Source organism: Mugil cephalus, chromosome 11 (genome assembly GCF_022458985.1).
Source record: "Mugil cephalus isolate CIBA_MC_2020 chromosome 11, CIBA_Mcephalus_1.1, whole genome shotgun sequence".
Lineage (NCBI taxonomy): Eukaryota > Metazoa > Chordata > Actinopteri > Mugiliformes > Mugilidae > Mugil > Mugil cephalus.
In genome coordinates this window covers 4,100,057-4,124,873 of record NC_061780.1, presented here as the reverse complement: position 1 = coordinate 4,124,873, position 24,817 = coordinate 4,100,057, and the positions used below count along the sequence as shown (strand labels likewise).

The following is a 24,817-nucleotide window of genomic DNA, read 5'->3' as shown; positions in this document are numbered from 1 at the left end:
AAGCAAAACTGCATCCCTGTTTCAACATCATTTCCCCAAAAAAAGTTTACTATTTGCTGTTGCCCTTGCATTGAGATCCTAAGAAGATAAATCAAAAGTCACAACACAACTAGCTTTCATTCACAACATTGAAGTTTTTACTTAATATTGGTTTTGAGGCACAATGGAGATTTACACAATATTAGGAAAGTGGTTAGAATGTTGTGTCTGATCAGTGTATGTTGTTACATGACGATTTTATTTAAGATTTTACATAATTATTGTTATTGTTATAGTTTGTATCTGTTGAGTAGAGGGTGTTTATGCTCTACAGACTGTAAAACCATATGTAGTTTTACAGTACATTCTTTATATGACAGTGATGTGACCGACATGTCACAATTGGGAAGCTTTTCATTTGAAATGAGGCACTTCAAGCATCAAAGAAACACACTTAACCAAAAGTATGAGAGGATTTGTTTGTTTTTACATAGGAACAATGGTGCATTGCATAAAAATGTAAAAGGCTTAGTGAAGAAAGTGAGTTAATTATTGAGTTGCTGACCAAGTGGAACAAGGGTTTAGGAATCCAGAACCAAGATTACATCACTCTGGTTGGAGACAAAATAAATAAAAATTAATCTTAATTGTTAAAACTCATCACCATGTGAACTCATGTACAGTATTACATAATTATCACATGTTTTGTGTATTTGTTATGTTAGTCTGTGCATATTTGTCAAATTTCAGCTGAGAGTTTAAAGAGGTGAGTATCTGACATATACAAAAAATGCTTGGTTTGGTTCTGTGTACAGCGTAACTTTAATATTAGGAATTACTGGAGTCTAACTCCGGCAGCATAATGACCTCACTCTGAATCCTGTCCTACCAAACATTGTGACTTTGACAGCAATCAGTATTATTGCAGGTGCAGCACTGCCATGCAGACATGACATCCTCTCTGGTCATGCAGTTGAAAGACCCATACAAAAAGTAATCCCCTACTTTCTAGTGTTTGTTTTCATAAAAAGCCTGAAAGCGTTAGCTTGGGTTGCTTGTGTGGAGACCTATTGGCTGACTGACCTCTAAGTCTCAGTGCAGCATACTTTTCGTAATGCCGTCTCCTTCTCTGATAAGGCCCATCAATGTCTGGTATTGTCCCACCACAGGAAAGATGTACTGCCAAAGGCTGTGGAGCCCTGAGCAACTTGGAAATTCCCAGAGTTATTCTGCGCAAATATTGATGTTTAATATCAGGAATTGCACACACTACATTCCAACCATTCTCATCATACACTCTGGGTTCCAAACTCATTATGACTGCCTTCCTCAGAAAACAATACGACAGAAGCATCAGCTCAGAAGTCAGCAGATGGCTGACATCCACACCAGGCTTCGCACCTTAGCAGGACTTCGGTGAGAGCGATGGCACGCTGGAGCTTTAATTTAACAAGGCTTCATGTACATCCAAACAACTGTGGCGCTGGGTCAACAATTCTGACATGTTCAAGACTTTGTGAACATCGTCCTCCCTTTTTTTTTTGTTTGTCTTTCCTTCCCCTGTGAGAAAGATTGTGAACAATAAAAACAAAACTATGCAAAGGCATGGTGTTCCTCCACCAGATGTAAACTCCAAACAAAAGGCGTCATTTGGCGGGAGGGTGGTGGGGAGAGGGAGAGGGGGGGAGAGGTCAGGAAAGAGGGCAAAATAAACAGAGGGGGACACACCAGTGTGAGCATGTTTAGGTCAACCACCAGGTCAGGGCCTTAAGTCACTATGCTCACATCTAGATCAGAAGACAATGACAGAAAAGGATAACTATGCAAGCACTTGAATAAAATGTATTGATCCACCTGTAGGACAGGAACTGATATGCTGTCCACTAGAAAGCATGTTTCTATAACGTTAATTAGCAAATTGGTTTCATAAGATACTCAGAGTTCCCCTGATGGTAGGATGCCAAGCTGACCAAACTGGTTAACACTGATGCCTCCCAGTGAGAAGGTCTGGGTTTGAGTGCGACTCAGGTTTTTCTAGGTGGAGTTTGCATGTTCTCCCTGTGTTTGAGTGGTACTCTGGTTTCCTTCCACCTCCAAAGACATGCTCGTTAGGTTCACCATTCTAAACTGACCATAGGTGTGAATGTGAATGGTTGTTTGTCTCTGTGTTAGCTCTGCGATAGGCTGGCGACCTGTCCAGAAAATGTGATTGACACAAATGTTTATCGATCAGGCATAACATTGTGACCATATTCCTGCCTCCAAAACAGTTGTCCTGTGGTTTCTGGCACCACAATGTTAGTAGGGGCCTTTGGTTCCTATGGGTTGAGTGGAGGGGCCTCCAAAAGTTTCCCAGCAGAACATTGTGTTGTCACAAGACGGTCAGTGTTATTTACTTCTCCTGTCAGTGGTTTTAACATTGTGGCTGATCTGTGTATGGTAAAGGAGATAAGTTGGAGATGGAGCCACTTGAAAAATTAGGAAACAGCTGCACATTCTGTACTTTAGACGCTTGATTTTGACCAAAAAAAAAAAAAAAACACAAAAAAACAAAACAAACACCAGGAAGTAAATGATCTACAAATGGGCCCCATCAAGGTTGAGCAACAGCACAACAAGTTTAGGCGTCTCAGGCCCCCTCACATGTGAACTTAACCTACAGAAGGCAAAGTGCTGCTACACTGATGGTTATTGAGACGATTACCTCTGTACCTCCAAATAGCCACCACATGGCTCAGAAGGCCCTCATCAGCCTCAGAGATGCCAGCAAATGGTCCAAGATGGGCCGGGGCAGGAAGCTGGCCACGGTACTGCTTCCTCTCTTTGAAGTGTTATTAATCCTAGCCCTGTGTGTGTTTGTGTGTGTGTGTGTGTGTGTGTGTGTGTGTGTGTGTGTGTGTGTGTGTGTATGCTGCGATATTTTTCAAGACCGATTTCAAGAGTTCAGATTGCAAGATTGAGAACAGGGTATTAGAAGAAAACTTTTTTCCGCTCTCATTAACTTGTTAAAGTGTTATCTAGGTATACAGATGGGTTTCTGTTTTGAAAGGACCAGGCTTAAGATTTAAATCCAAAGTTTCGCTGTTATATAAATATAGCCGTGCTTATCTATTAAAGCTTGTGAAAACGTATCCATCCACTGCTGGTGTGCCAGCTCTGATAGTGAAATGAAATGACATGAAAAGCGTGACCGCCTCACTTTTAATACCTCTGATTTTGCGTGGGCTTCCACGTGTTACCCGTACATGTAAACAGAAGCAGCAAAGAAGGTCGTGAGGAAACTAGTCCAGAGCGAGCTCATGGAGAGACGCAGAGGAATTTAAATAAGAAGTATTTAAACCGGACGTGGCTCTGCCCATCAATCCTTTAAAGTATGCCAGAGCAGAGTCCTGATTAATACAGGATGTGAGTAACTGCCTTAATGAGCCGTGCCCACTGATATAATTAAGATTCTAATATATAGTGAAGGAAACATGCCCTAAGAAAGACTGATGATTACGCTCCCGTCTTTTTTTCTTTTTTCTTTTTTTTTGATTGGATAGCTTGTAAAGAATTATGCTGTTTTACGACTAAACTAGAATCAAGAATTTTTGTGTATTATTTCAGAGAGATCTACCTGTAACAACACATAAAAGCTATTTCTTACTGAATGAAGACATTGTTAAGGTGCTGTCGCTTATGGATAATCTCCGGGGAAGCATTTGCACACCCAGGGCTGTCCGGTATTCTTTTATTGATCTGTCGATGCTCCCTGATGTTAACTGTAAACAAATAAACAAATATTGCAAAGACTGAACAGTGAGGATGGATTAGACTAGTGGTCTTCAACGTTTTTCAGGCCAAAGTCCCTCAAACTGATGGAGAGATTAAGTAGGGACCCCGTACTAACTATATGTGTTCTATATTAAACTTGGCCTAGTGCTAGGGGCCATGAATGTTGAAGACCTATGGATTAAATAATTATTTAAACGAGCTGCTTTGTATTGGGAATGGAACAATAATTGTTCAACATTACCTGATTTTAAACAAGAGTTTTGGTAGTGCAATAGGAGGCTAAATGTGTCCATGGATGGAGATGTTTTGCAGTGAACGTTCATGAGCGTGGACGTGGAGAGGTGGCCTCACCTCCGTCTGTTGCCTTCCTACATGATCTCTCACAGTCCCAGGTCCTCCTGGAAGCTGGACATAACCCTGCCGTGTCTGTCACCCTCTCAATTCGTGATCTCTCACAGATTTTGCTGGATTATCGCTCGGGGCTAACTGGGTCTTAAATAACTGACTGGCACCAGGAATCGTGCGGGGAATTAACCACCTGCTCCTTCGGCCATCCTCAACCACAGTGTAGCAGCGGAGAGGCGGAAACATCCTCCGGGGGGCAAAGAGGGCGTAAAAGGAGGTTGAGGTCGATCGCCACCTCGCGCGCAGCAGGAAGTGTGGTTTCCGTGAGTCGGGCCTGCTTGGGCAGAGGTCAAGGAACGGGATCAGCGGATCGCGTTACTACCCCCAGATGTGGCAGAGGACGTCCGTGGCTCCAGTCTGGAGGTGCCCCAAATGTGGCGTGACTGCCTGCTCAGACTTAGTTCTGCAGAAACAGGAATTTCTATTCTGAGAAATGCCATTCCTCTGCAAGACAGGAGTGTCTCGATCTCTTTTTACAACCTGTATTCTTTTCAAGCTTTGTTTGCTATTTTTAACCTTCACATTTACACATTTTCCTATCCCAAAACATCAGTTTAACGGTTTAGCTGGGAGCTGCAGAAACTCTTCCCTGGAGCAGTTTTGGTGTGTTAAATGTAAACTGTCTCTGAAGGGCAACACAGCAGAAAATACCAGAGGACTGGAGAATTTGTGTATGATTTATGCTCTATGTATGGATCATGTGGGCCTCAGCGTGGCTCTGTTTTGGAGTCTGTTTATATTCTCTGTAAAATATTTCCAGTGGCTCTCGTGCACTGCTCTTCCTCACTGGCCCATCCGCCTTGGGAAGAGTAATGAGCTCGGGAATGAGAAACAGGTGTGTGTGAAATGTGGGGATCACTCCGTTATCTCGCTCTCGCTCTCCTTCCCTCTCTCCACGACCTTTTCCGAGCCAGTCGTGTCGGGCTGTGTTATGACAGAGTAGGGAGAGGCAGGAGAGTGGGCAGAGAAAACACAGAGGGGGAGAGGTCAGAGCAGAGTGAAAGAGCTACAGATAGATCCATTTCTCTGGCAGATGGGTTTGATGTCACTTCATCAGGAATGGCCCACAGCTAAACGACAAGTTCATCAATTCCTCAACAAAGCCAGCAATAAACAAATGCTGTAGAGGGCAGGTAAAAGCATTATAATAGTACAATTAACCTACCTGTGTTACATGTACCTTTAACAGCATAAAAGCTTACACATGAACTCTAAAGCTGCTCAGATAATCATCATCACATAATCTTGTGATCACACTGCCACTGAGATCAAATGTGAACTGATACTGGTTCACCGGTAAACAAAGGGGCAACATCAGTGATTAAAGCAAACAATCAGTCAGTCAAATGCTGGATTGCAAATGATATAGCCAACAAGCTGCACCCCCAAACAGACTTAGTGATTAATCAGTTGATTAGCTAATTAGCTCTTAAATAGTGAAGTAATCTGACAGTTTGATTAGATTATTTAGAGCCATGCATGGCTTGGTGTCACTCGGTTGATCCCCAACTAATCTTGAAATCTGTCGGTGGAGTTCTGATATTTAGATCCAGATATTTTTGGTATTCAGAGGAAGAAATGTCTCTTCAGAAATGGGGTGAATGGTGCCTAGTTACCAGCACTGATATTTTGCACTGTTAAACATTTTTTTCTATACATCTACATCACTGCTGCACTTTATATTGTATTTTATATAATTTTATTACGACCTGTCGATTGCAATGAAATTTCGTTCTGTGTACACCCTGTGCATATAAAATGACAATAAAGTTAGTCTTGGTCTAAGTCTAAGTAGTTGTTAAAACTGACTATGGTGACCTTTATATTTGATTTAGTGCCACCAGCAGCTCAAACATACCAGTGTTTGGCTTATGAGCAAAAACCTTCACATACAAAAATGTAGTCTAGTTTCACTACAAACCTTTTTGCACTGAAGTGTTTTCAGTTAACCTTCTTTTTGTAGGACGCTACTTACAAGAGTAAGAGTTTTTAAGGTAAGAGATGGTAATAAACACAGATTTTTTTTTGTGTTTGTTTAACTGTTATTAATAATGTTTAGCCAATCTACGTCCCTGAAATGAAGTTGTAACTGGCACCAAGGCCATCAAAATTCATTCAGTCATCTAAATTTCACATACAGAGATCAGCCTTTTGGGTGGGGAGGGTCCTCAGATACTTGATCAGTTTGGGATCTAGTGAATTTGGAGGACAGGTCAACACCTTGTGCTGTTCTTCATGTTTTTGAACTGTTCCTAAACCGTTTTGTGTGTGTGTCCACATGAATGCCACATCCAAACATTTCCCAGCTGAGCACTGTATTATCACATGATGATTCACGTCTCCTGTCATTGGTCATAATGTTATGCCTGATCGGTGCGTATTTATAATTGTTGTTATTCATTTTAGTTTATTTGCCACTCAGGTAACAGCTGTTACAAACAGGAACAGTCTTTTACAGACTATTTAGGAGCTGCTTACACAGTGCTTCCATGACTAAATTCTAAAATGTAAACTACATCAATACAACAATAATGTTTATTAAACTCCGTAACTTAAGACTTTATGTTCTTACATTCGTCACCGCCGTATTCGCTGTAACCCGCAGCTCCGCTCCCTGGCGTCACTTTACACAGCTCATACCTGCCCACCCCCACCGCTGAGGGGAGGTCGGGACTCCTCTCCCCTGCTGCTGCCATGCAGCAGTCCGTCAGTGTGCCAGCAGTCCGCGCAGAGCGCAGAGCGCAGCGCCACGCTGACCGTCTGTCACAGAGGATCTCCACACCTTCACCGGAGCCGAACGGCAACACGCGTGGATAAACTGAGCGAACGAGGTGAGCACCGGGCGGACTGTCGTTTTTAAATTGTTCTCTCGTTTGGGTCAAGGATTTGTGTCACATTCATTCTTAGAAGTTTGTCTTTTTTTTCTTTTCGGAGAGCCGATCAGGATTGACTCGAGTATGAATGGGAACATCCGCTCCGTGAAATGGCGTGAATATTTCACACTTTGCTTTGTGGTTATATGTCGCTAAGCGGCAGCGTTGTTTTAATGCCGCTTTGGGCAATTTTTAGATTCTCACTTGATGTCAAGCAGAGGATATGCAAATACCACGGGTGGTCTGCCTTTGATAAATAACCAAAAATAATCTGTTTTAGATCACACTTAGTCAAGTTCACTTCTTTAATTGGTCATTAGTTACCGCAGGTATTCCACAGTTGGTCTAATGGAGGATCACGTATGAGCTTTTTATGGTGTGTTTATATCTTCTGTCCTTTAAGCCAAATTCTCCCTGGCAGTATGTCTATGAGGGATGTCTGGCTGTAGCTAAACACCGTGTAAACAATAGACCAAACTTTTTTTTTTGCTTTTGAGAAGTTGACAAGTGCTACAATTTATCATGTGCTATGGAAGCCTACACACACAGTCCATGGTTTAACTCAGCCATGAAGTCCTGTTGATAATAACCGCTGCTAGAAGCAGGTTGAGAGACAGATGACTGACCTCTGTGCTCTGATTAAAGCAAAGAGAGCTGACATGGGGCTGCAGGTTTATACCTTATTAACTCTGCTCTAGCTAAGCTGAATATTTTCATCTGGTTAAAATCAGCGACATGGCTCAAACGAGGCTCCGGTTTCCAAATATCTAATCAGGGAAGAAACATTTTGTAATCTTAATAAATCGAGATTTTTTTTCCCTATCAATCAGTTCATCTGAGACGTAAACATGTCTCATTTTGTATACAGCAATGTTCAATAAAAAACAAATATAAGCTCATTAGAAAGACTAAGGTACTGTTACTTGGGAATTTTCCAAAAGAACAAAAGTAAGTAGGGGAGGGCCATTATGCAATTCCACCCGCTCTTAGCTGAAAGGGCTGTCTCTTCCAAGGAGACAGTCATGTGCCCTCGGGGTCAACTCCACCTTGACCCAGCCCAAGCCTCCGCAGCCCCCCCTCTCCGTGTAAGGCTCACGCATCCTGTGTTGGGTTGATCAGCGTGGGGTCAGGGGCATAAACAACTCAGCAGTCAGACTAAACAGACCACACAGGTCTTCTAAACACATTCACGCAGAGATTCATAGGTGAGCGTATGTCGGTTCAGCCTGTGAGCTCCAGCGGCAGCAGCAACAGCAGCAGCGGGAGGTTTAATTCATGCTCTTTGATGCAGATCATGATGTGGCTTTGCTCTCACCTAGAGATAATCTTACTGTTCCCTGCATGAGATGCTACAACAGCAGAAATAAGGACAAGCCGACTAAACGAGCTCACCACAAGGTCCTTACTGCAGCTGTTTTCCCTCAGTCGACTACTTAAAAGACATTCTAGATAAACTAAACGCTTTGTGTAAGCAACATTTAGGCTGGTTTCAAAATGAGTGCCTTCCACGGTGTATGACAGATAGCTGGAAGGTGCCTATTCTTCCCATAAGTTTTCCTTGAATTTGACATGTCTGGCTTGAGTCCCCCTTTGCCTCAGTGAGTCATAGATCATAAACACCTACAGACAGCTTCAGTCCTGCACACGGCTAAGCTCAACATACAAACATCTCTTTTCGCGAAATTACAGTGTGGTGCCGTCGTAAACAGACCCCCCCCCCTTTCTCCTCGGATTCATGTGGCAGTGTGCTAATTTTCCGAGCCGTCGTGCAGCTGCATCTGCGTTTGATGCTGATCCCAGCGGAGCAGGCGAGAGCGCTTCCTCCAGTTACGGGGAGGAGTGCCCTGGGGCGCGGAGCTGTTCGCTGCAGCCTCCGTCTGGGGTGTTGACAGGAGCCCTGACATCATTAACATGACTAAATGAAATGTAATTTAGGCCTTAGCCTTCGTGCGTGGCTCACATCTCCGGCGCGGGGATGTGGATGGTGATGATGACGGTGTGATGCAACGCTTAGGAAAACCTGCACAATCATGTTGACGCCTGAGACAGTAATGCGCACTCCTACACGTTTACGCACTCACCACAGCGTTTACACTCTCACTACCAGTCGAAAGTGTGGACACACTTTCTCACTGAATTGAAAGAGAAGGTGTGTCTGAATTTCATCAATATATAGTTTTTTTTGTTTGTTTTGTTTTTTACTTTACACTGATTTTCAAGTGGTTGGAGCCACGTCAGTGCTGACTGCAGAGAACCAGAGGAAGCAGGATGCTTCATGGTTCTAGTTCACAATGGGCCACTCATGTGTTTCTTATCACTTGATGTTCAGCCGTACCGCAGCAACTTTTTAAGGCTCGTTTTTTTTTTTTTTTTTTTTTCTTTCTTGCAGCGGATTCTTTAAAAGTCTGTTTTGTTAAGAGCAAAGTCAAACATTTGTTTTGATTAATTCCCCTGTTTCAGTGTGTGGCTATGTGGAGAGACCCCTGAGTTATGGCGGGAAGCTCGAGTTTCTAATTAGGGGGGGGGGGGGTACCCGGCTAATGACATCATTTTCCCCCTGGCACTGTGTTGAAGGAGTGTGTGTGTGTGTGTTGTTGCACAGCAGCTGGTTTTAGACATTTGACGATCACAACAGTGTGAGACTTCAAACACTCACACACAAACCGTCAGGCTTATAATTTAGCTTTATTGCTCCTTGTCGCTTTGTTCAGGCCATTGTGCCAAAAGTCTCTGGGAACTTCCTTGCTGACCGTTTTCAGGAAAATTTCATCTTCTGGGGTCCATGCAGCATCAGAACAGCTGTTACCAAGGACTTCTCATCCCCTCAACCATCTCTGAGCCAAGCTAGTGTTTCTTCTCTTCTGTGAACACCAGCGTGTGAAATCATATTCACTGAGGTAGCAATTTAATGAGCAAAGACGTTTTTTTTATTTATTTTTTTTCTAAATAGATGAGTAGCTTTTTGGACTGAAACGCTGACATGGCTTTTCTTTATCTTGGAAAGATTTACAATTTGCTCTCTAGTTTGTTCCCAGAACTCAAAATGTGCACCAAATGTTCCCCAACTTTGGAACCGGAGGTGATATGATCGCCAGCATAATCAGCCTCGTCATCGTTCGAGGCCTGCCGTTGCGTCACTTCCATCTCCACAGGCTCATAACTGAATTCATAATTCATAGTGGCCAACGGAATCATGAAACGTGATCTGACAGATCTCCGTCTCCTGACAGCCCCCTGTGTGTGGGTGACAGCTGTGAGAGCGGCCCTTCTTCGCGCTGCTCTCACATCCCTGTAATTGTTCACAGTCCGAGCGGGCGCCTCTGCAGCCCTGCCACATCCCATCATGCTCAGCCGCGCCACGCTGGGTCCGCTCGACCGTGAGGAAGATGACACAGGCCTGGACCTTCCCTCCGACTCAGGAGGAGACCGTCCTTGCAGCCCCGCAGACTCTCCCAGATGTTTTCTGAATCTGACAGAAGCAAGGGAGGAGATGAGGCCAGGGAGGAGGAGGAGGAGGAGAAAAGGGGACGAACGGAGGGGTCTCTATCCGTGGCTGTTAGCGGGGAAGCAGGTCGGTTGATAAGTAACGAGAGAAGACAGCTGGCAGGTTCAGCGGAGGTTAACAGCTAAGCGTGGATGGCAGAGAGGAAAAACAGCTTAGTTTATGGTCTTTGTGTCGTTTGAAGTTTCCGGGAGAAGTTGGCCATGTTGGATGTTCTGTTTCATTTCTGAGCTGATATTTATTGCTCACTTGCACTTCTCTTGCAGTCCTTAAAAGTTTTTTTTATTCCAATTTACTTCTCACGGCGATGATTAGATTGTGCATGAACATGAGTTTTAACACAGCTGTAAAAGGTCAGATATTTGAATTTGTGCACCAGTCAGGGTTTAGCGTTCAGAACTATGTGAATAGTCACGGTTTGCATTTTCAGCTGCGTCAGTCAGATGGAATCAAACTGCTCCCACACATTCCCGATGCAGCAGATTAGCTGCGTTAGTTTTTTGACTTGTAAGTTGTTAATAATTAATAACCAAAGTCAAGCCGAGACTGTTCATTATTTAGTCATGATTATTTCATCTTATAGAGACATATGAGGGATTTAAAACAGTGGGCTTTGTTTCTTAACTTTAATCGAAGCTAGCATTTCACACTTAAATCAATGAGATGTGGCTTCAAAACAGGATTTTAGGACCATCACACACAGTCAGCTGTGTCCAAGAAAGTTTCCATTCTAAGTAGCGTGACGCGGAGCACTTTATTTCCGATCAAAGCCTTACTCTTCCTGTGCAGATAGCAAATCAATGCTGACACATTTAAAGTGATGGAGGGTGTGTAGTAACACAGAGGGAGGTTTGGCGCTACGGTCACAGATGACCCAGTGTTTGGGGGACACGGCACAGCTGGAGCAGCTTTAAGCCCTAACCAACCCCAAACAGCCCTGTCACAAGTACTCACAAGCTAGTGCTAACCTTGCACTGCTAACGTTGCCAACATGTGTTTAGAATAGTTCTGCAAAGGTTGTAAGAGCGCCCTTTTGGCAACCTGGTGCGCCTGTGTGAAAAGAGGGTGGGTTTGTAACAGATGTCATTTGTCTCTCTGAATTTTAAAACAAAATCAAGAGTGGATCCCCTCCCCTGTTGTACGTACGTCTTTTGTCATACTGCCTCCTCAGATCAGGTACAGAGGTGTAACATTTCACACCACCACGACCGAGCTTTGACATTTTTGTTGCTCTTTGCGAGCCCAACAGCCGCCATCCATTGAAGCATCTTTTGATGCTCTGCTGAAGCAGACACATGCCCAGCAGAGTGAAAAAAAAATGTGCCTACTCTGTGAAAGAAAACATCTGGCTCTTTTCCAGACAAAGCTGTCTCTCAGAGCATTCACACCAGCTGAGAGCTTAATGAGGGTTCACAGTTTGGGAATAGAGCTTCATGATTTAAGAGTGTGGAGATTAAGGAAGGGATGTGCAAAGATTTATTCTTCTGTACTGTACTGTACTGTTTAAAGAGCGCCCATGACAGGCTGTTTAGGAGGGGTGGGGGTGTTACCCTCAGTTGCACAGTGCATTCCCAGTCCAGGGCTAAGCTGCATATAGACACATACACACACACACACAGTAGGTCACTGTGGTTTGTATTGCTGGTCACAAAAGCCAGGCTGGCATGTGGAGGGAGCAGCGGCGGCAGTGGTCATAATTTACAAAACAATGCTGGCCAGAGCTGGGCTGTCTGATGGAGACCAGATCTGGATGCTTAGTGTACAAATTTAAACTCTCTCTTCCACTTATACATCTCTCACTGTATCGTCAATCTTCTCTCAAACAAATGACTTGTAAAAAAAAATAAAAATAAAAAGTCAACAACTGAAAATGTACAGTATATAGAAAAGACCAATGATTTATTATATTTATTTTTTATCCTTGTGGCCATCATTGGAACTGCAGGCCAGAACCAGAATATCAGAAGCTTTGTTGGCGCAACTATAACTTTTCTTGAGAAAACTTTTTTCTTTTGGGTACATATTTTATTGTGTTAAAATGACCTTGTAGATATTAGTGTTCTGCTGGTAATGTCAACACATTTGCTCTACAGTACTTGTCAGAGGATTTTCACCATCTCTTTGTGCATACACGAGTTCACCTGTCAACAATTCACTTATAGGCATCGCGCCATCGCAGCACAGCTTAACATTCCTGTACTTGGAGGCAGGTTCAGGTATCTCTGTGTTCTAGTGTAACTATTGAGTTTCAGCGCACTCAGCACCTGGTTGGTCATGTGACTAACTTTGACCATGAAATGATCATGATGTTTGACAGATTTTTGTACTCTCCAAGTCTTTGTCAGGCAAAACATGTTTACAGATCAGAAGAGTTCAGTAATCAGCAACAGCAGCAGCCGCCCTGAACCCTGAGTGGAGAAGAAAAAGGAACTAGTCTGGTCTTTCGATGAAAGCCAAAATAAAAGTGAGCATGTTATCTTAGCAGACCTTATCTGTGTAAGCACTGCCTGGGTGTTACAGCATTGATAAAGAAATGAGCAACAGGTTGACTACATCACAAGCTAAAGTAATCACTGATAAGTCTCTTAATTATTACCTCAGCTTAGATGACTACAGATAACCAACCATTCATTTTCTTTAAACTGGTTCAAATTTTTTATTTTCTCTGCCAGTAAATTATAAAATAATGCCTCTGACAATTTGCCATATTCTTATTTGATGACTTACGTAGTGAATTGTGTCATTATTCACAAATAAAGGAAAGGGCCTGGATGTGCTTGAAGCTTTGAGCAGTCTTTGGTTGCTTGCAGTCCAAATTTCAGCAAAAGTTGCGCAAATTAGCTCATAAGCAAGCTAAGCTAACAGCTTGCCTTTGTCAAACTGATACATTACATGAAGTAGTTGTGTTGGTTTAAACTGACTGAGTCTCAAATTATTCAGCCATCAGTGCCATTGCTGAAATCTAACTCCATTCACTTGTCTTAAGCTGTTAGTCAGACTTTGAACAATGACTGGCGTATGAAACAGGAAGCCCTGGCTAGGATATTTGTGATCTGGATATCCGCTGGCGAAACAGAAGCCCTGAAGGGTTGACTACAGGGACTAAGTCTTCAGACGATAGCTTATGGATACTGAGATGGTGAGTTGACTGATAATTTAGTTGTAAGCTCATTTACTAGCTCATTGCCAACTGTTTTTGTTGGGTCGTTTTAAGTAGAGCGTGCTTGCTTGCTCTTACAGGACTCCATGTTTTCACTCTCAGCCTTCAGCCAAATGACAAAAGAGCAGCAGCAGTGAGTTGAGGGCCCATGTTGTTGATTTTATGGTTTGGGAGGAGGCCTATTCAAGTTGGATGTCCCTTAAGTCACCCCAGGTGGCCTGCTGCTGCTCCACATGAATGTGGAGAAAGCCTTTGGGTAGCCTCCAACCATAGATCAGGTTCCTTAATGGCACCGATACGCTTGCTGGGATGATAAGATTTACAATTGGCTACCAGGCTTTGTTTTTGAAGGGGACAGTAGCCTCTGTGTCCCGTGGCTCCATCTCTTATATTTTATTGTCACCATGTTGTTGTTTGTCTATCCCCCTCCCTCACTAATGAGGCAGAGCAACCAGGCCAACACTTATCTGTGGACCTGGAGGAGGGCCATTGTTGTGGCCCATTAATAATGCAAAGAAAGGCCAGTAGGTCTCTTTGTTTGGAGGACAGAAGAAGACGCCTCCTTTTCTTTGCTTTACTCCATAACTGACTTCTTGAGGTCTGCTAGTCTGTAGCGTTGGTTAATGACTGAACACACGGTCATGAATCGTGGCTCATTAGCGACAGACGCTATTTATCCACACTGTAGAGAACTGACGTGTGCAGATGCTTCTTCTTGACAAAAAGACATCTTTGAATGGGCTTTGGTTAACGTTTGAACCTTCAGACATTTCAGTCCATTAGTGATGATTGTTAGCCAGATGTTAGTATAAAGAAAATTATAAATACAAGAGGACAGAGAAAGAGAGGAAAGGCGTCATAGATGTCCAGTTGGTATGCTGTCAGCAGCAGATGCCCCTCATCTGTGCCAAGATTAATTTGACAGGTAAGCGTGCTGAATACACTCCCAAGAGCTTCAAAGGTGGTCCTTGTGAATTTATTAACCTCTTATCTTGTGTTTACCTCTCTCAATACATAATTCACAGTCAAACTTCCTTTAACCTTCCGATCCGAGGCCGGCTGTTTTCTCTTTGGATACGCCCAGATAAAGCCATTCTTCTGTGGGTTCTCTGGAAGCAAACAAACATTTCCTGGATTTTTCTGTGTGTTTAGTTTCTTTCTGGGGCACCACTTTCGCATCAGAAAGAGAACAACTGGATGTCTGAATATACAACAGACGGCAGGACCTAAATATTACCTGCAGCGTTCTCTCGTGGGGACAGATCCATGTGGCAGAAACAATGCTGCTGATTAAAATGAAAGTTGAAGTCCCTTCCAGTGACAGGTCTCTGTCAGGGCAGTCTTGATGTAGCATGACACGAAACATCTGGTTCCTCTTTAGCTGCATGGGGGCGCCTGGTTAAGCCTCCCCTGCAGGCCGGGCCTTCCGCTTCACAGAGAGAACATGAGGGAGGGGAGGAAGAGACAGACAGAGGAGTTTTATTGAAGAACAGAGAGATGGAAGACATAAGAGAGGGGTCACCCTCTGAACATGGGGAACAGAGAGTTTACTGGTGGTATTTTTTTGCCCTACATTTGCGGTGACATCTCTGCAGGCTGCGCTTTTTCCTGTAAATCATATGTATTTACAGATATTTGCTATAGTTTCAGTACCTGCATGTACAAATGACAAACTTTCCAAAAAGGTACACCTTCGCTTCAAGTACCTTTTTTTGTCCTATTTCATTGATCATACACTGATTTTCATACAACCCTTTCACCCTGAGGCTATAGTGCACTGTGTAAAATGTAGGCTACCAACAGCTACAATACATGCACAGAATCAGCTCCCATGTATTGAATTTGACATCTTGTTTGGAAAAGTAACACAATGCACGTTGTCTCAGGCTGGACAAAATCTTTTGAAGATTGCGCTCAGATACAGGGAGTCACGGTAAATGGCGCAGGAAATAGAAAAAGAGAGCAGATGCGTGTGTACGGGAAGAGAGAAATGAAGGGGTATGGAGTTATGACACACGGGAGATGTAAAGAGGTGACGTATAGAGGGGGAAGTAGGGAGAGCAGGACACAAGGTTAGGAAGACCTGGGAAGGCGAAGGTGGGGCGGTGTGCACATTAGAGATGAAGAAGAAGGAAAGGGTTCAGAAGTTAATGACAGCCTACAGTGAGAAACGAAGGAGGTCGGAAAACAAAGGGAATTCTAAAGGTCTCTCACGCTTTTCACAAGCTGTGAGATCACAGGGGAAGGTGCAGGGTACTAATTTTGCTCATTACGGTCAATGGAACTAATGGCTGCTATTGTTCTCAAACATATTGGGTCACGGGTTTTACCGTCAAGCACATGTGTGTGTGTGTGTGTGTGTGTGTGTGTGTGTGTGTGTGTGTGTGTGTGTGTGTGTGTGTGTGTGTGTTTCTGTCATGTGTGTTTCTGTCATGTGTGTTTCTTCCTCTGATTTTCCAGTGTTCTCTGATTCATTTATAATGACAAGAAATCTTAACACTCTCTTTAAGAGTCTCAAATAAGTGACGGCTAATGCTGTGACTCAGATCCTATCGTGTGCAGCAGTTGGAGCACGAGAAGGCAACTCAGAAAGTAACAAGTTTCCTTCGAGCTCTTAATGTCAGATTCAATGAATGCATTACGAGTAGAGCCAAGGAAATGCAAAGAGAAGTAGGACAAATGCAGATATTGCTCATATCACTGTGGGTTTCAAGGTTATGACTGCCGGCTCAGGGATTAACCAGTTCCTGCATCCGTAGAAATTTCCAATATTCATGTGATTTTTCATACTTAACTCCCACCCCCCCTTGTTGGAAAGCTAACATCAGCATGAATGAGCTTGTTTAGGCTCCTGTGGCGATAATCTCCTTTAACGCTTCAATAGCATTAGCCTGCCACCTTTTCATTCTCAACTCAGATGGAGAACAGATTGTTTGGGATGAAGAATGTCTACTACAAGCCACACACTGTAGCCCCCATTTCTGCTTCCTTCTCATTTTCCACTCAATTCGCTTCTTTCATGCCCAATCTTTTTTCGTCTTTTTTTTTTTTTTTTTTTTTTTTTTTACCTCCACACCTGTTGGGACACATTTTCCCCTGAACTCGACCTAAACAATGGTCGACTTTCCCGAGCTCAGGCAACCTGACATCTGGAAAAACTGCCCAGTTTGCTGTTGCCCCCCTTCCGGCAGCTAATTTATAGCGCTATGCCATTTGACAGGCTCTGTGAGGGGTGTGGAGTCTGAATGAGGTGGGGAGTATAAGCTCACCTCAAGTATCAACAGCAGTATAATATGAGTAGTAGTAGCACAACAAGTCCAATAAAAAGGACTGAATTTTAGGAATTGGTTTGTTATAAACAGATATACTTGGCTCTAATCTAATTAGCTAATTAGAAAAATGTGGTTGCTTTTGATCATTGATATATAGACATTATATGCAATTACTAGTAATTAGCATCTGTGTTGCAGCTCTTTATTGATCTGTTGCATCCTAGTAATGAAAGACTGGAATACATCGTGTGTAGAAAACAAGAGACCAAATATAACTGCATTATTATTAGTATTACCTTCTCTCTGTCAGTACATGACCTGTTTGGTATTTTTCATGAATCAAGACAATAAGAAGGAAGAAGTGTAGGTAAGGGTGTATCTGCTTTTTGTTTGTTACTATCTGTGGTGGTTCATCCTATCTGAGGAGGCACGGATCCCTTTTCCTGCTTGTTCATTGTTTTACCTTATGTGAAGGAAAAGCCAAAATAGCATTTGATAACACTTGAATCTTAACTGAAGGAACAATAAGCACGGCAACATAAAGCCTTCCGGCCGTCTTAGCCAGCACGAAGGGCATATCTTTGCTGAATTTCTTTCAATACGATTTGGGAGGGAGGTGAGTGAAACACAGGCACCCTGTTTGTACTTGTAACAGCTTAAAATTAAAGATGGGTTCTTTGTGTGGGAACTTTAGCACGTGGCCATCACTCACTTCTCTGTTGCGCTCATGAAAAAGGTGCAGAATATCACAGAGAAAGCCTCCATAATATGTTTCCCAACTGTGCACCCAGCCCTCTTTCATTTACTCATATTGCCTTGTGCTGACACACGCACACACACATGTTTATGGGCTCCAAACTAGAGCCCATGACGGCCTGCGTATACACACGTACGTGCACGCATACATAGACAAATAACTGTGCTCGGTTTGGAAGCTATAAATATCCCTTGGGTAGAGCCTAGCCTGTTAGAGGCACGTGCAGCCTCCTCCTCCTCTTCCCCACTCTTACTCTTCCTAACCTTCATAAAGCACGACCACATAAACGATATCAAATGTCTCTTTAATAAAAAAAAGTGTCATTTAACTGTTTAATTAAAGATAGTTCTATAACTGTGAACTTTTATTACACAAGCACAAGTGTGTTGGTTGCTTTACTGCAGTGTGTTTGAACAGCCTCACTCTAGTTTCCAGTGTGCATGTTTGCTTAGAAACTAAAAGAGGTCAGCCACTCAGGTCTGTCAGAAAAATTTTTTCTCTGACAAATCTCTTCACTCTTGAGCTACTTAACGTGTTACGCTACTGTGACAGAAAGAACAACCGCTGCCAAGGCAGAGAAAGAAGCCAGGCTACAGCATCGACATCAATCTTAAAACTGATTTCCCTTTTAAAATGATCTGCTTGCCGTGTTTACAAAGTGATCAGCAATACAGGATGTTGTATTTGCTGCCACAAACAAAGCTGAAACAACTGACCCAACAGAAAGAACATAATGAGTCTGTCTGTCTTCCTGCACAGAAAACAGATGGATGTAGACATGCCATCACCACAATGTGTTGTTTCCCAGTTTTGTTTAATCCAGCTCTCATGGCAGACTATAATGAAGAATGGGTTGATTTCTCTTAAATGCTGAATATATAAGGTAGATGGGAATTCAATTATTATATGTGTCAGCTCTTCATTGCTGCCTACATACATGCAACCCCCTCCAGCTTTAAATAAGCATGGTCTGAGCTGCCATCTGGTCTCTGCTGCCTGCCCTGGAGACTCGCGCTTCCCACTAAAACCACTATTTCTCTCTCTGTGTGTCTCCCAGGGGTCTGCACAGGTGAGGTGAGGACAAGGACGCAGTCTTCTTCGCCGTCACACGTCCGTCAGCGAACCAAGAGCCTTGGTGCCGGCCACCCTCAGGTCAACTCAACCGCGACGGGCGCCAAACAATAAGAGTCTTGACCTGCCGTCCCTTACGCAGCCTGCACAAAACAAATATTTGAAGCCATTATATCTAATTTCTCCAGGCCACCGTCACTGAAAAGATCAACAGCGAAGGGTGCTGTTGGGAAGCAAAAAGAGGGAAGAAAAAAGTGGGGGAGGAAGAAGTAACCCTTTCAAAGTGCACCCTACCGGCTATTTCTGCTATGCTGTGGGCAGGGAGCATCTCATTTGGGAGTGCTCTTTGCTGACAAAAAAAGGACTTCCCCTTTCCCTGCCTGCCTATCCAGATGCCTGTATAAATACTGTATAAAGATATCATTTTGTCTGGGTTCTAACTCTGCCCAACAAAGACACTGCAAACTATCTATAGAAACGTTCCAACAAAATTAGACTCTGCGGTCTCCTGGATTACTACTTGTCTATTACCTCTCAAGGGAGATTTAAGAGCTGTGAGAACAGGAATGAGACCTGCCATAGTTCTGTAAACTTTCCCAAACACTCAGCAGGTTTGAAAGCTCTATCTGCTTGGGAATAGCAGTTTTAATGTCTGTCCCAGCTTGGTGAATCAACATGAAGCCCCTGACACCAATTGGATCTCCCTCTCCCCTGAGGCTCCTCAACAAGGGTCCAGACTACCTGCGCAGGCAGATTGATGGTGGAGGCCATGGTCGCGCTGTCAGTGCTGTGGAGAGGCTAGAGGCAGACAAAGCCAAATATGTTAAGAGCCAGCAAGTGATCAACACCAAGCAAGAGCCAGTGCTTGTTCCCTGTGCCACCCCTCCACCACAGCCTCGGCGAGCGATTGCCATCCATGGTAGCCTAACCCCTCATCTTCCCCCGCGCCGTTCATCCAACACACCCTTCTCTACGTTATCCGGCTCCTTCACATCCAGAGATGAAAATGAAAACGATGACTCCAGAAAGGAGAACAGACGGACTTCAGTCGATGTTGAGGCACATAACAGGAGCAATGTGAACAATGTGATGCCACCCAGCCCTAGGTCCCCTGGAATTAACACCTTGGTAGCGCCACACAGTGCTCCTGTGATCAGAAGGAGTACAGGCAAACGCATGCTGAGGCCAGACTCCCTGGTCATCTACCGTCAGAAGAAAGAGTGCAAAAGCCCCAGCGGTGCAGCAGTGGCAGAAAACAACAGCATGGAGGTGAAGGGCTACAGTTTTGTCCGCCGTCTCTTCCAGGGTTCCATGAGAGAGAAAAGTAGCGGTGAGGGCAGAATCCAGAAAATGGTGATTGGAGAGGAGAAAGCACCGTCGAGGGATGGCGACTCCCGCATGTCTTGGACCAATGAGAAAGACGCAGTGGATGGTGCACAGGGGAGCCGGAGGTCTAGTAAAACGGACCAAGAGCGCAGCCCAGAGTCTACCCCCAGCCCTGGCTTTGGTTGCACGCTTGACCAAACCAAGAATGGATTTACAAATGGCACCAACAACAGAGTTATTAGTGGTATGACAAATGGCAACCACTCACGTAACCATGACGATGAGAATGACCCGTGGAAGCGGGCGTCCCCACCTCCACCCAGAAGGCAGTTCGGGAAGCTGAAGCGCTCCAAGTCAGACTTGCGTCTGCGCTGCTCGGTAGCACTATCAGAGCAAGAGCATTTCTTTGACTTCTGCGGGCTAGATTTAGACATGATTGAGCGTCTGGGTCGGGAGAATTTCCTCTCCGGTGCCAGCTCTATAGACACACTTTCACTGGCGCTCCGAAGTGTGGGTGGGGACGGTTGTGGAGGCTCAGAGCCCAGTGAGTTCTCCCGTCACTCAGGAGATGGACTGTTTCAGGAGGAACTGACTGAGCAGCTTCCCACCGGTGTGTCAATCATCGAGAGAAACGCTCGTGTCATCAAGTGGCTTTATGGGTGTAAGAACGCTGCTCGTGAAGGACCCAAAGAGTCAACTGTTTAATGTAGGGACCTGGATCCATGTGCCATGGAGTGCTCAGAGCCTGCAGTCTAACAAAACAAGAGTTTGCTGATTTCTTGCCTGATATACAGTAAGCTGTTTATTTAAATCAACTGCAGTGGCATTTGGTCTTGCAGATGTTTACCTTTTATGCATAAACTTGCTGCTGAAATGTACAACAACTCAAAGGTAAAATGACTCTTCAACACAGGGTTTAACTTGAATTTGAAAAACACATTCCGTGTAGGCTGTGAATCGTTAGCTGCTCCGCTGCAATGAAACATTAAAGGAAAAAATACGATTTGGTTCTGTTTTTGAGCCTCAAGCAGCAGCGCGAGTCTGAGCAGCTGAACTTCATTAGGCAAAGCTGCTTTTAAATGTGATTTTTCTTTTAAATTTCAAATGAGTGTGAGTTATGGTTTGTTCCAGTCACACATGTAGGGATAGCGTTCCATGGCACACAGTTACCTTTAGTCCCTTCACCCCAAAGAAACGGTTTCTTCAAATTAGAGAACAACTTCTATGAAAGTATTGTATGAGTATTGAGTGACCCTAATGGCAAATTGAGCTGTTTCCCCCAGGAACATGTTTTGATATCTGTGTGTATGAGTGTGTGTGGAGCAGATGTGCTGTCATCCAGTTGTTGCTTCTTCTTGTAGCTGACAGAGCCGGGTTCTGAACTGATTTGAAATCAGCCCCCTGTGAGCCCTGACGAGGCACATAAGTGTTTGTTTGACACGCCGGACACAGTTTAGTGTCCTTGACACCAACACTCTCCCTTAATGACTAATTTAAAATGGAAAACCACTAAGCTACTTTTTTTTTTGCCTGAACTGGAAAACTGTTGTGTGAGTGTGAAGTGAACCATGAGTACCTCATTCGAATCTGTCCCAGTTTAGTTTGTGTGTTGCTATTTTTTCTTTTTTAAATCCTTAAACGCAGGCGTTGGAACAAACATGCGAGGCGCCCCTGTGGGGTTGTTAATGCACTGAACTGGACAGAGAGGGAGGAAATGGAAAATAGAAATGTAGGTCTGACTCTTTCCAGAAAGTCATCTCATATAATGTTAAACACTGAGTTTGATTCAAAGGAGCATCCTGCAAAGCATCGGAGCCATGCCTGGCCAGTAGTTTTCATCATTTCCATTTCATATTAAAACCCCTGTAGAGGCATCAGTGGTTAATGGTCATTTGTGACACATTCATTGAGAACCACAGCACATGTTATGTGCCTGTTCAGCGGTCATTGTGGTGTAAACTTAAGTGATAAACAGGGAAACACTGTCTAAGAATAGTCAGTCCAGTCAGAGAAAAACTGGTCTTTGGCAAGCAATATACCGATACTTACTAAAGAAAGTCTCAGAATAAAACATTAACCTCCAAAAGTAAAGGAGCTCAATTTGTCAAACCTTTAATGCCAAATATTTTAGGGAGTCACTTTTTTTTTTTTACCATGTGGCTACATCATCTCCAGCCCGTTTCCCATCAAAACAAGCAGGGGAGGATGAAGCTGCCCTCCCCTCTGTGATAATTTAGATCCTACCTCACTTTATCCTAAGTGACTCTCACTTTATCTCCATGAGCGGTCATTACCAGTGCTCGTCCGAAGGATGCAGTCGATCATTGCTGGCATTTGTGGAGCTTAGACTGAGAGGCCTCGAGGGCTGAGTGTTACCCAACTCAAGGGCACGTTGCATTTGTACATGTGAGTAACACAATGACATGAAAACCTGATGTTATTTTATGTATTTAATCAGAAGCATGAGACCCTCCTGAAGCTCCCTCCGCCTGGACTCTTCTGGTTTTTGTTTTTATCTCCCCTGTTAAAAACTATTTGGTTGCATGTTTACAAAGTGGCGCCGCAATTTCAGATCCTCTTTTTTATTTGACATACTGTATATGAGAGATTTAGTTTTTATTCCAAAGATGTTTGTGTATGACGTACACAGCAATAAAGATAAATACGGAAATATCTGTGTCACAGTCTTTTTCTTTTTTTTTGTCCTGGTTGAGCATTTATTAAAGCACAGATAAGAGAGAGAAGGATATGCCGTCAGTGTTGTGATGCTGTCTCGCCAATGACTCCCTGCCGCTTCCCTCCACCACATCGCATCTCATTTTTCACATTATCTCAAGTGTCTGCGCGCTAATCCTTTTAGCATTCCCTGCATAGTATACTCTTGAGAGGGCTGCAACAGGTTGCGCTTCGCAGACAAGGAGGCCTCTGTGTGGCTCGATGCTTTGTCTACGTCGCCCTGGAGCAGACCCTCCGCCCTGTCTGCAGCCTCCTCCTGGCACACTGTTGTCTGAGTCAGCAATTGTTTTCACATGCTCAGGCTCACAATGGATGGAAATCGGAAGAGGAAAATGCAAAACTGTTTGTTTATTTTGCGCAGGCTCCCTAAACTGGAAGTCAGACCTTGAATTTTATAGCAAAAAAAAAAAAAAGTGTTACCTGGCAACGTTGTGTAGTGACATTAAATTGATGACTGACTCAGCATTTGACGTTCTGGCCTCTATGATAAATATGAAGCTATAGCCTGATGGTGTGCTTCGCTACTGTAAAGTGTGGGCCCTAGCACACTAACTGTTGACGAGACATTTGTGAATGTTTGGTCCATAGACGTTTTACATCTGTAAAACTTTACCAAAGTCTAGAAAAGTGGCGTAGACTTCCATCACCTCATCCCAATGTGATGCGTGTCAAGATTAAAGCTATTTTCTCATGCTGCAAATTGAAAACTGCAAGTTCGGGTAACATTTTCCATTCAAGGTTTTATAATTAATCCATGGTGGGAAAAAAAGAATTGAATCTCACCCTCATTTCTTGTGTCCCTCAAATTTAAACAGAAAAAACAAATTTCTCCAAAAGAGGAGGGGGCTCAGCCCAGCTTTAAATGAGCTTTGCTTATTTGTAGTGCTTGCAGATGTGAACTAGACATGTTTCCTGCTGAAAGCATTGTTTGCTCTCCGCAGCAGCAGCAGCAGTAAATTGTTCTGTTATTCACTGCCCACCGAGCAGCTCCAGGATGTGTCCGAAGATGACCCACTCAGCACTTTAGAGGACAGACTTGATCAAATTCACAATGGGCAAAAAATAATCCATGATTTCTATTTTAAGAAGGACACTGCAACACGAACTGCTTTAAGGACATTTAAGGATACAGACATCAGACAGTCCCTTGGCTCTGTTGTGCAGACTGTGGGCAAAAAAAAAGCAAACATACAGCGTATTGTAACAACACATAAAAACACACACACACATCTTATTTCTTTCTTCCTCTATAACACACTTCCCCTTCCCTCTCTCTGCCTTCCCCAAAGCGGAACCAAACAATAGCCCTCCTGTGAGCCTGAGTCTCTGTCAGTTACTCTGACCGGAGGACCTGCTGTGACATCCTGTTTTGGGTTCATAGGACAAGGTTTAAACATATGGTCATGTTTTGGGTTTGGCCTGCCTGGAAATAAACAGACAACAGCTGGTAAAGGACAATTTGGATCTTATTATTACAGGGCTGATGAGGTTGGTCGCACAGTGCTGAGCAAGCGAAGCTGTCAGGGGAAAAGTTAAGAGGGTGTACCTGTTTACTGTAAGTCTTCAGCGTGCTTTCAAAAAGTGTCTGGTAGTTTGAAAAGTGGATGATAAACTAGCAGGAATCCACCACTCCAGGCTTTGATGCCGCTGATGTGGTTTTTCCTCGCATGAAGAAGTAACACCACAGGGGGCCCGGAGACCGCCTGCTTAACACTTCTGCCCACCAGCGATGTTTTGACCCAGTAATGACTGATGAAGGGGCGAGTTTACTGAATAAAAACATCCGCTGAAACTCCACAAAACTATCTTCAGCATTTTAATGTAAACTGTTCATGAATGGAGGGTCTCTTTGTCGTCTCCTTGCCTAAAGGCACTGGTTACCACTAAGCACAACAGGCTTATTTCTCACACAGAGCATGGAAACGTGATTCCTTTTTGCCAGGAGTTTTAAGCTCATTGTAG

At 43.7% G+C, this 24,817-nt stretch overlaps 1 protein-coding gene across 1 annotated transcript; it reads left to right on the top strand.

The window, feature by feature from the left end:
• Positions 1-6,839: 6,839 nt before the first annotated feature.
• fam110d (family with sequence similarity 110 member D) lies at positions 6,840-22,790 on the top strand. The gene is made up of 2 exons (XM_047599855.1): positions 6,840-6,989; positions 18,780-22,790. Exon 2 carries the CDS (start codon positions 19,469-19,471, stop codon positions 20,822-20,824), a length of 1,356 nt encoding a protein of 451 aa, XP_047455811.1. The 5' UTR covers positions 6,840-6,989; positions 18,780-19,468; the 3' UTR covers positions 20,825-22,790.
• The last annotated feature ends 2,027 nt before the right edge of the window (positions 22,791-24,817 follow it).

Coding starts and splice junctions, on each gene's coding strand:
- fam110d (XM_047599855.1), top strand. CDS start 19,469: ATGAAGCCCCTGACACCAATTGGATCTCCCTCTCCCCTGAGGCTCCTC.